The sequence below is a fragment of the Callithrix jacchus genome, chromosome 15 (genome assembly GCF_049354715.1).
Source record: "Callithrix jacchus isolate 240 chromosome 15, calJac240_pri, whole genome shotgun sequence".
NCBI lineage: Eukaryota > Metazoa > Chordata > Mammalia > Primates > Cebidae > Callithrix > Callithrix jacchus.
The window spans coordinates 87,539,365-87,552,012 of record NC_133516.1 but is presented as its reverse complement, the minus strand read 5'-3'; the positions used below and the strand labels follow the sequence as shown (position 1 = coordinate 87,552,012).

The 12,648-nt window shown below is 36.7% G+C and overlaps 1 protein-coding gene across 36 annotated transcripts in view; it reads left to right on the top strand.

The window, feature by feature from the left end:
• Positions 1 to 12,648, top strand: part of LOC128929808 (uncharacterized) — a 399,873-nt gene that overhangs the window by 27,300 nt on the left and 359,925 nt on the right. For 18 of the 36 annotated variants that reach the window (XR_013527637.1, XR_013527633.1, XR_013527629.1 and 15 more), the window contains one exon: positions 4,079 to 4,140. The exons of 16 other annotated variants lie outside the window; for them this stretch is intronic. Coding sequence is in view for 3 of the 20 variants with exons in the window: in XM_078352129.1 (XP_078208255.1) it covers positions 4,079 to 4,140 (62 nt within the window). In the remaining 17 variants the exon portion in view is untranslated. Of the gene's footprint in view, positions 1 to 4,042; positions 4,141 to 12,648 lie in introns of all 36 variants that reach the window. 2 more of the 36 variants (XR_013527650.1, XR_013527643.1) reach the window with 1 other exon arrangement.

Below are 12,648 nucleotides of genomic sequence, written 5' to 3'. Positions count from 1 at the left end.
CAAATTAGATTAACTTTACTGTAATCTTGTCAGATGCTTGATTTTCACTTGCTATTTTGCTTCTTTTTTTTAGTATTCACTTTTTCAAAAAACTTTGAACTTGTATCTTAGATACAAGGGATATATGTGCAGATTCATTATATGGTAATATTTTGTGATGCTGAGTTTGGATTACAGATCCTGTCACCCTGGTAGTGAGCACAGTACATGATAGGTACTTTTTTAACCTCCCAAGCACACAGTATCTCTTGTTCCCATATTGTGTCCCATTTATAAGTGAGAACATGTGGTATTTGGTTTTCTCTTCCTGCATTTATTTGCTTAGAATGATGGTCACCAGCCCTATCCATGTTGCTACAGAAGACATAATTTCATTATTTTTTATGGCTGTATGGTATTTTATGGCATATATGCACCATATTTTCTTTATCCAATCTATCATTGATGGGCACCTGGGTTGACTTCGTGTTTTTGGTATTGTGAATAGCACAGCAATGAACAGATGAACGCATGTGTCTTTTTGGCAGAATTATTTACTTTCTTTTGTGTGTATACCCACTAATAGGTCTAAGATAGCCCTGACAAATCTCCAGACTGCTTTCCAAGCATCTCATACCAGTTAAAATGGGTATTGTTAAAAAGTCAAAAAACACATGCTGATGAAACTGAAGAGAAAATAAAACTCTAATACACGGTTGGTGGGAATGTAAGTTAAATTAGCTGCTGTCTCAGTTTTCCCCTTCTTTTCTTCCCAATGGCAATTCAGAAATGAATAAATTTGTTAGCATCAATTTGGCATTAGTATTTAGTGATAGATACAGCTTTAGTGAGACCTGTGTTTCTCTATATAGGGCTTACACATTTTTAAAAGTTATTTTTCATATTCCATGACTATGTCTAAATAAAAAAGAAAATAGATAAATTATTAGTGCATGTATGTTGACTAGTCAAATCAAACTTTTTTTGTGTGTGTGTGGGAGTTGAGTAATTTATTAATAGGGCTCTTTTTTTTTTAGCATTTTTTCCAGAATAAAGAGGGAAATTTAGGTCTGTGATTATAGTTGAGTCTTGATTTTGGTTTATCTGATCTGAAGAGGAAGAGCAAGAAATATTACCTTAACTTTCACTTCTGGGGGTGATAGTGCCACATAACAAAAAATCCTTAGTACATATATTTTTAAAAACCATATTTTAAGGATCTTAATTTATGAAAGATGTCCTCTCTCGAGTTCTTTATCCCCAATTTGCTAAGTTTTTCTGCACATCTTTTCTTGCATCTCTCTTTGGTATTATTTCTTTTATGTATTTGTGCTGTATTTTAAAAATGTGACTTTCTCACTCTATGAAACTGGGTATACATCTGACTATGTGTCATTTCCTGGGTGCTTGTATGTGTGCTTTTTCATCTGTGCTCAATCTATTTTTATTTTGGTATATCTGTTTATTTCGATCCTGTTTGTGCCTTTATCAGTGAATATTTCTCTGTGTCTTTATGTCTGCTTCTCTCTCTTCCTGTGTAGATGTATATGTGTTTTGTGTTCTCGATTTCTATGTCCATTTTGATGTGTTTCTCTGCTTATGTGACTTTTTCTTCCCTCTATCACTGTCTTTCCCTATCTCTGTCGCATTATATATATGTCTTTTTCAATTTTCTTTTATTTCAGTTATCTATGTCTTCCTTACTTTGTGTTTATAACATTGAAGTTTTGCTGTAGTGTTATATTTACTAATTAAAATTTAAAGTTTCCTGTTTTATGTATCAAAGCATTATGTTATACATCATGAATATATACAATTTCTACTTGTCCATTAAAAAATAAATAAGAAATAAGTGAGCTTTGAAAAAAGTGTTAAAGTAGTTTCCAGTTTGATTTAATTAGAAAGAGTAAAAGATCATAAAAGAAAATTCATTAAAAAATTACAAGTGGGATAATAAATATTAAAAAAAAAGACATGTTGTTACTAGAAATTAAACATGTGAGTAAAATAATGAAGTTACATTTGTTGGTATTAGACTGATAAAAATACATATCGTGGGACAATAGTGAGTTATGCATTGTAATGGCATTGAACAACATTTCAAGAGGACAACATGAATCAAAATTTTAAATATAGATTAGCTTTGACTCTGCAATTCTTCTTTAGGAATTTTCCCCCAAAATAACCAGATAATTGTACAACTGTTTATTTTAGAATTGCCTTAGTAGTATAAAATGAAAAGCAAATGTTTACCTGCAGATAATTGGTTAAGTGAATTGTGGTACATCCATATAATAGAATATTACAATCTATTGTTATGGAAAAATTATATAGTCTATTGATAAAGGAAAGAAATCAGATTACAAAAACCTATACAATGCACATATTGTATATGCCATTTATTCATTTAAATAATATGTATTTTCCACATGTACTATGTGGTAAGCACTCTAGAGCCACTATAGAGATATCCATATTGTTTTATATGGGGATACTGAAAGAACTTCCATCTTCTTTCTATTATGGAGTTAATAAGCAAGTATTATGAAAAATAATATAGTTGCATCAATTTTCAAAAATTTTCTGTTCTTTTAAAGGAGATGCATTTTTTATTTTGAAATATTATATTAAATTGAGCACTTTTCATAGTTTTCCTTTACCTTCCCCCATCCCCACATGTGAGGGATCTGTGATGCTCTATAAAAATGGATTCCCCATCCTAAGGCAATTTTCTTAGGTGTTCTGGAAATGTTATGCCTTGGTATATATTGTCTTAATGAGTTGTCAAGAACAATATTTGTTTAAAGCCTTTGGAAAAGTAGAAAAAAAGCCATATACTCGTCAAAATGTCATTCCCATGTGAAGCTCAGAGAGTCTGAGCAAATACAACGTGAAACAATAAAGATGAACACTTTGTTCAGTCGTTGGAAATTGACACTATTGTCAGTGGAAAACTAAACTTGAAATGTAATGTTTAATACAGTGATTCTATAACTTTAGTGTGCATAAGACTTACCTAAGGAACTGTTTTTAAATGCAGATTCCTGGACCTCACCTTAGTATAGGGTGAATTTGGTTGGTCTGGAATGGGCATAGAATCTATATGTTAATAAGCTTCTAAGGTGATTCTAATATAAGGAGTTCAAGGGCCACTTTCAAGAAATGATGTTAATGGGTAATTATAATATCTAATTTACTTTAAAAAGTTGACAGATTTCCCTTAAAGCATATCTACTGGACATATTTCTAGGAGGATTCTTTAGACAAGCTTATTTAAGTAATCATGGAAGTTATGTACGGGTATTATGAGTTCATAGGCAGGTCTGCATTCCATTTCAAGATCTATTGGTTTCCTGGACCACAATTCTGAGCCAAAATTTTAATGAGCTGCCAATGTTTACTTCCATCAAATAAAAACTGGCACTCATTTTCCTCAAACAATGGCATTAATATTTATAGATTTTTTTTCTAATTCTTAATATTTTATAATAATGGGTAGATAGTGTGAATTCCCAAGAACCTGGTCATAAAAGTGAGGAAGAGAATATGAAAAAGAGAGTGCTGCAAATGTAAATTCTGATCAGTGAAAGCAGCTGTGTAGTACAAATAAAAGATGACTTTAGAGCAATTTGACATAATCAGACTACCAAAAATATGAATCTTAAACGACTAAATGAATTACAATAAATATGTCAGTCACCAGAGTAGGTTTCCTTCAAAAGCAACTATGGACTTTCTTGAAAGAAAGGTCATCAGATATGCAAGAAGTCTATATGTTGCTATAGTTTATTATTATAACCAAGGTATATGCTAAGTAAACAATTTAACATTTTGTGATCATTTGATACAATACTGCTTATAATTCTTATTTAAATAAACTTTATGGGAAGAAATCCAAACAGGCTTCCATAATGTAGCTGATGCACTGAGGCATGAAAATACCTCCCCAATTCAGACAATCAGAGGGTTTTATGGCTGGAAAACCATTTAGTTATTAATTTCTCAGGCTTTGTTTTTAAATTTATTTATTTTTGAGACAGGTCTTACTCTTTCTGTCCCTCAGGCTGGAGTGCAGTGACACGATCTTGTCTCATTGCAGCCTCCACCTCCTGGGCCTAAGCAATCCTTCTGCCTCAGTCTCCTGAGTAGGTGGGACCAAAGGTATGAACCACCATGCCTGGCTAATATTTCAATTCTTTTGTAGCGACTGGGTCTTGCCATGTTGCCCAGGCTGGTTTTGAAATCCAGGGCTCAATTGAGACTCCTGTCTCAGTTTGCCAAAGTACTGGGATTACAGGTGTGAGCCACTGCACCTGGCTATGTTTTTCAAACTTTAATGTGCATGTAAATCACTTGGGGATCTTTTCCAGAGTGTACAATCTGAGATTCTGCATTCCAAACAAGCTGTTGGTCCATCGAAGGACCACACATTGAGTAGCAAGGAATTATTTCTATTCCTTTGCTTAATAGATGAAGGACAGACGGTGCTTCACCTGGTTTTTTATGGCATCACCATGACTTGGGCAGACTTGAAGTCTTTGGAGCTGAATATTATTAATGTCAGTTTCTCAAACTCTTACCACTAAAGCCTCTGGTAAGGCCTTGGTTGTTACCTATCCTGAGTTGAGGTTTTTAACTTTTTCTTTCATTCAGTGCGAAAACTGAAAGATTACTTTTAATAAATGTCCTTTTTCCTTTTTTGTCTTTCTTTTTGGCTGTTGCTCTCAATCAAAATAATATAATCTATATAGGATGTGTTATGAGACTTAAATGCAAAGAAATATACCATATTTGTATCACAGGGGAATAAATTCTCTCTTCAGAACATAACAAATAAATATATTTCCTTAAAAGTTTACATAAATCCACTGGTGACTCACAAATGTCTTTCTCCAGCATGATCTTTTTCCTCATCTTCCTGGCTCTATCCAACTTCCAATTTGTTACGTCCATTTGAATGTCCAATAGGCATCTCACACTTAACATATCTCAGATCCAAAATTGAACCTTCCAAACTTGACGTTTCTATAACAAATGGCACTCTTTTTACGCAGTTGCTCAAGTAAAAAACCTAAGAATCATCCTTGACTTCTCTTTTCCCCTCCCTAAGTTCAATCCATTAGCAAGTTCTATCAGTTCTGCCTTAACCGTCTAGCAAAAATCAGCCACTTGCCATTTCAACTGCCTTGTCCTAGTCTAAACAATTGTCATGTCTACCTTAGACAACTACAAAAGCCTTCTAGTTCTACTTTTTGCTCCCACTCTAGTCTTCCACATGGCAGCCTTAGAAATTCATTTAAAATGTAAACAAGATCATGTTACTTTTATACTCAAAGCTGTTGAGTAGCTTCCTATCCCACTGAAAATAAAATCCAGACTCCCTACTATGATTTGCAGAGCTTAAGTAATCATTGCTTTACCAAACTTCTTTACTTCTTGTAAAGAAATACACCATCTTGTTCTGCTTTCCTCCTGGCACACCTTGCTCCACATCTGCTGGTCTCCCTGATACCTCTTCAACTGGAATGAAAGTCCTAAGAGCAGAGATTTTTCTCTGTTTTACTTACTGTTGTATTCCTACTACCTAGAATAATGCCTGTCACAAAGTTAATGTCAATAGTTCTTAAATTATTGAATGAAGAATGTACAATGAATTAGGCATAGTAAATATGACGGACCCAGTCACTGGGACTCTGGCAGGAAGTGAGGATTGGTCACAGGAGACAAGACCTAGGTTTTCACTACTAACTTCTTATACTACTAACCATTTACACCACTAGTCATTGATATGTGATATTACCTTTAATTTTGAATTTCAAGGCTCTTCCCCATAAACTTAGAGCAAGAATAGCAGTAAGGTAGATTGGGTAGAATGGCTATCATCTAAGCTTCTTATTTTTTCCAACCTTCACTTCCATATATGAAGGCATGTAAGTGGCCTTCAAATGACCCTAGCTAAGAGTAGTAGAGAGATGCTAAGGCAGGCAGCGAGCAGGTGATGTGTTGCTGTTACTGTAGAGAGTTGTTATGGATTGTTTGTGTAGCTTTAGGAAGAAAAAAAATGTCGATATCTTGCAATATATCAGTCAACCAAATAAATTGCTTATTATTCATTTTTAGCCCTCTTCGCTCAGAAGGAGAATGGCACAACATATTCACAAAACCTTTATGATTGTGGCTTGTAAATCTTATGACTAAAAATAATGATGTGAGTGTACTCACAAGGACAAAGAAATAAAAATGAGATTAAAAAAAAATAATAATAAACACTCTTGTCTCCTGGGGAAGATGGCTGAATAAGAAGAGCTCTGGTGTGCAGCTCCCAGTGAGATTGACACAGAAGGCGGGTGATTTCCACATTTCCAATTGAGGTACCTGGTTCATCTCATTGTCACAGTGGCTGCAGCCCAAGGAGGGTGAGCCAAAGCAGGATGGGATGTTGCCTTACTCAGGAAGTGCAAAGGGCTGGGGAACTCCCTCTCCTAGCCAAGGGAAGTCATTAGGGACTGCTTCCTACACGCTGGCCCAGTTACTGTACTTTTTTCACGGTTCTCACAATCTGCACACCAGGAGATTACCTCTGGTACCTACACAACCACCAGGACCCTTGGTTTTCAGCACAAAGCTGGGCAGTCGTTTAGGCAGAAACTGAGCTCACCACAGCAGTTTTTTTTTCATACCCCAGTGGCACCTGGGATGCCACTGAGACAGAACTGTTCACTCCCCTGGAAAGGAGACTGAAGCCAGGGAGCCAAGGGTCTGACTCGGCAGGTTCCACCCCAATGGAGATTAACAAGCTAAGATCCACTGGTTTGAAATTCTCAAAGCCAGCACAGCAGTCTCAGCTCAGCCTGGGTCATTTGAGTTCAGTGAGGGGAGGGGCATTTGCCATTTCTGAGCTTTGAGTAGGCAGTTTTAATCCCACAGAATAAGCAGAGCTGCCTGGAAATCCAAACTGAGCAGAGCGCAACACAGTTCAGCAGCTGCATGCACTGCCTCACTAGATGTCCTCACTGTGCAGGGCATCTTTGATAAAAGGCAGCAGCCTAACAAGGAATTACAAATGAAGTTTCACCTTCTAGAACAGAACACCTAGGAAAAGGGTCAGCAGTGGGTACAGCTTCAGCAGACCTAAATGTCCCTGCCTGGCAGCTCTAAAGATAGCACTGGATTTCCCAACACAACATTCAAGTTCTGGTAAGGGACAAACTGCCTCCTCAAGTGGCTCCCTCACCCCTATGTATCCTGACTTGGAGACACCTCCCAGTTGGGGCCAACAAACACCTCATACAAGAGAGCCCTAGCTGGCATCTGGTGGGTACCCCTCTAGGATGAAACTACCAGAGGAAGAAACAGGCAGCAATCTTTGCTGTTCTGCAGTCTCTACTGGTGATTCCCAGGCAAGCAGGGTCTGGAAGGACCTCCAGCAAACTCCAGCAGACCTGCAGCAGAGAAGCCTGACTATTAGAAGGAAAACTAACAAACAGGAATACTATCAACATCAACAAAAAGGGCGTCCACTCAGAGACCCCATCCAAAGGTCACCAATCTCAAAGACCAAAGGAAGATAAAATCACGAAGATTGGAAGAAACCAGCACAAAAAGGTTTAAAACTCAAAAAACCAGAATGCCTCTTCTCCTTTAAGAGATCACAGCTCCTTATCAGCAAGGGATAGGAAATGGACAGAAAATGAGTTTGATGAATTGACAGAAGCAACCTGCAGAAGGTGGGTAATAACAAACTTCTCTCAGCTAAAGGAGCATGTTCTAACCCAATGCAAGGCAGCTAAACCTTTGAAAAAAGGTTAGATGAAATGCTAACTAGAATAATCAGTTTAGAAAAGAACATAAAAGACCTGATGGAGATGAAAACCACAGCATGAAAACGCCTTGAAAAATACACAAGTTTCTATAGCTGAATAGATCAAGAGAAAAAAAGGATATCAGAGATTGAAGATCAACTCAATGAAATAAGGCAAGAAGACAAGATTAGAGACAAAAGAGTGAAAAGAAATGAAAAAAGCCTCCAAGAAACATGGGAGTACATGAAAAGACAAAATCTACGTTGGATCAGTATAAGTGAAAGTAAAGGGGAGAATGAAACCAAGTTGGAAAACACTCTTCAGGATATTATCCAGGAGAACTTCACCAACCTAGCAAGGCAGGCCAACATTGAAATTCATGAAATATAGAGAAGACCACAAAGTTACTCCTCAAGAAGAGCAACCCCAAGACACATAATCATCAAATTCAGCAAGGTTGAAATGAAGGAAAAAATGCTAAGGCAGCCAGAGAGAAAGGTTGGGTTACCCACAAAGGGAAGCCTATCATACTAACAGCAGATCACTTGACAAAAACCCTACAAGCCAGAAGAGAGGAGGGGGCAATATTCAACATTCTTAAAGAAAAGAATTTTCAACTCAGAATTTCATATCCAGCCAAACTAAGCTTCATAGGTGAAGGAGAAATAAAATCCTCTACAGACAACCAAATGCTGAGAGATTTTGTCACTACCAGGCCTGCCCTATAAGAGCTCCTGAAGGAAGTATGCTACCTGGAAAGGAATAACTGGTACCAGCCACTGAAAAAAAATGTACCAAATTGTAAAGACCATTGATGCTAGGAGGAAACTGCATCAACTCACGGGCAAAATAACCAGTTAGCATCATAATGGCAGAATCAAATTCACACATAACAATATTAACCTTAAATATAAATGGGCTAAATGCCCAATTAAAAGACACAGACTGGCAAATTGGATAAAGAGTTAAGACCCATTCGTGTGTTCTGTGAGACCGATCTCATGTGCAAAGACACACATAGGCTCAAAATAAAGGGGTGGAGGAATATTCACGAAGCAAATGGAAAGCGAAAAAAAATCAGGGGTTGCAATCCTAGTCTCTGATAAAACAGACTTTAAACCATCAAAGATCAAAAGAGACAAAGAAGGGCATTACATAATGGTAAAGGGATCAATGCAACCAGAAGAGCTAACTATCCTAAATATATATGCACTCAATGCAGGAGCACCCAGATTCATAAAGCAAGTTCTTAGAGACGTACAAAGAGACTTAGACTCCCACACAATAATGGTGGGACACTTTAACACGTCACTGTCAGTATCACACAGATCAACAAAATGGAAAATTAACAAGGATATCAAGGACTTAAACTCAGCTCTGTACCAAGCGGACCCAATAGACATCTACAGAACCCTCCATGCCAAATCAACAGAATATACATTCTTCTCATCACCACATCACACCCATTCTAAAATTGACCACATAATTGAAGACACTCCTCAGCAAATGCAAAAGAATGGAAATCATAAAAAACAGTCTCTCAGACCACAGTGTAATCAAATTAGAACTCAGGATTAAGAAACTGACTCAAAACTGCATAATTACATGGAAACTGAACAACCTGCTCCTAAATAACAACTGGATAATTAATGAAATGAAGGCAGAAATAAAGATGTTCTTTGAAACCAATGAGAACAAAGACAACATACCAGAATCTCCAGGACACATTTAAAGCAGCGTGTAGAGGGAAATTTATAGTGCTAAATGCCCAAAAGAGAAAGCAGGAAAGATCTAACATAGACACCCTAAAGTCAAAATAATTAGAGAAGCAAGAACAATTTCCAAAGCCAGCAGAAAACAAGGAATAACTAAGATCAGAACAGAACTGAAGGACATAGAAACACAATAAAACTTTTTTAAAAATTCAGTGAATCCAGGAGCTGGTTTTTCAGAAGATCAACATAGTAGATAGACCAGTAGCCAGACTAATAAAGAAGAAAAGAGAAAAAAATCAAAGAGATGCAATAAAAAATGGTAAAGGCAACATCACCTCCAATCTCAGAAATACAAACTACCATCAGAGAATACTATAAACACCTCTATACAAATAAAACTGAAAATCTAGAAGAAATGGATAAATTCCTGGACACTTTTACTTACTCAAAACTAAACCAGGAAGAAGTTGAATCCCTGAATAGACCAATAACAAGATCTGAAATTGAGGCAGCAATTAATAGCCTACCAATCAAAAAAGTCCAGGACCTGATGGTTTCATAGCCAAATTCTATGAGAGGTACAAACAGGAACTGGTAATATTCCTTATGAAACTATTCCAAACAATAGGAAAAGAGGGAATCCTCCCTAACTCTTTTATGATGCCAACATCATCCTGATACCAAAACCTGGCAGAGACACAACCGAAAAGGAATGTTTCAGGCCAATATCCATGATGAACATCGATGTGAAAATCCTTAATGAGATACAGGCAAACCAAATCTACAGCACAACAAAAAGCTTATCCATCACGATCAAGTCAGCTTTATCCCTGGGATGCAAGGCTGGTTCAATGTATGCAAATCAATAAACATAATCCATGACATAAACAGAACCAAAGACAAAAACCACATGATTATCTGAATACATGTAGAGAAGGCCTTCAACAAAATTCAACAGCCCTTTATGCTAAAAACTTTCAATAAACTAGGTATCAGCGGATCATATCTCAAAATAGTAAGAGCTATTTATGACAAACCCACAGCCAATATCATACTGAATGGGCAAAAACTGGAAGCATTCCCTTTGAAAACCAGCACAAGACAAAGATGCCCTCTCACTACTTCCATTCAACATAGTATTGGAAGTTCTGGCCAGGGCAATCAGACAAGAGAAGGAAATAAAGGATATTCATATAGGTAAAGAGGAAGTCAAATTTTCTCTCTTTGGAGACAACATGATTGTATATTTAGAAGACCCCATTGTCTCAGCCTAAAATCTCCTTACACCGATAAGCAACTTCAGCAAAGTCTTAGGATAAAAACTCATTGTGCAAAATTATAAGCATTTCTATACACCAATAACATACAGAGAGCCAAATCATGACTGAATTCACAATTGCTACAAAGAGAATTAAATACTTAGTAATACAACTTACAAGGGATGTGAAGGACCTCCTCGAGGAGAACTACAATCCACTGCTCAAGGAAATAAGGGTGGTCACACACAAACAAATGGAAAAACATTCCACGCTCATGGTTAGGAAGAATCAATATTGTGAAAATGGGCATACTGCCCAAGTAATCTATATATTCAATGCTATTCCTACCAAGCTGTCATTCACTTTCCTCACAGAATTGAAAAAAAAAAAAAAAAAAAAAAAAAAAAACCTTAAATTTCATATGGAACCAAGAAAGAGCCAACATAGCCAAGACAATTCTAAGCAAAAAAAAAAAAAAAAAAAAAAAAAAGCTGGAGGCATCATGCTGACTTCAAACTGTACTACAAGGCTACAGTAACAAAAACAGCATGGTACTGGTTCCAAAACAAATATATAGACCAATGGAACAGAACAGAGGCCTCAGAAATAACACCACACACCTACAACCATCCGGTCTTTGAGAAACCTGACAAAAACAAGCAATGGGGAAAAAATTCTATATTTAATAAAAGTGTTGGGAGCTGGCTAGCCATATGCAGGAAGCTGAAACTGGATCCTTTCTTTACACCTTATACAAAAATTAACTCAAGATCTATTAAAGATTTAAATATAAGACCTAAAACCATAAAAACCCTAAAAGAAGACCCAGGCAGTACCTTTCAGGACATAGGCATGTGCAAAAATGTTCATGACTAAAATACCAAAAGCAATGGCAACAAAAGCCAAAATAGACAAATGGGATCTAATTAAAGAGTTTTCATGCAGCAAAAGAAACTATCAGCAAAGTTAACAGGCAGCCTACAGAATGGAAGAAAATTTTTGCAGTCTTCTCATCTGACAAAGGGCTAGTATCCAGAATCTACAAAAACGTAAACAAATTTACAGGAAGAAAACAACCCCATCAAAAAGTGGGTGAAGAATATGAACAGATACTTCTCAAAAGGAAACATTTATGCAGCCAACAAACATATGAAAAAAAGCTCATTATCACTGGTCATTTGAGAAAAGCAAATTAAAACCACATTGAGATACATCCCACACCAGTTAGAATGACAATCATTAAAAAGTCAGGAGACAACAGATGCTGGAGATGATGTGGAGAAATAGGAACGCTTTTGCATTTTTGGTGGGAGTGTAAATTAGTTCAACCATTGTGGAACACAGTGTGGTGATTCCTCAAGGATCTGGAACTAGAAATACCATTTCTAATAGGATTACTGGGTATATACCCAAAGAATTATAAATCGTTCTATTTTAAAGACACATGCACATGTATGTTTATTACAACACTGTTCACAGTAGCAAAGACTTGGAACCAACCCAGATGCCCATCAATGATAGCCTGGATAAAGAAAATGAAGCACATATACACCATGGAATACTATGCAGCCATAAAAAATGAGTTCATGTCCTTTGCAAGGACATGGATGAAGGTGGAAATCATCATTCTCAGCAAACTAATGCAAGAACAGAGAACCAAATACAACATGTTCTCATTCATAACTGGGAATTGAACAATGAAAACACATGGACACAGGGAAGGAATCATCAAACACTGGGGACTGTCAGGGGAAGAAGGGCTAGGGGTGAGATACCATTAAGAGAAATACCTAATGTAGATGATGGGATGATGGATACAGCCAACCACCATGGCACATGTGTACCTATGTAACAAACCTGCATGTTCTGTACCTGTGCCCCAGAACTTAAAGT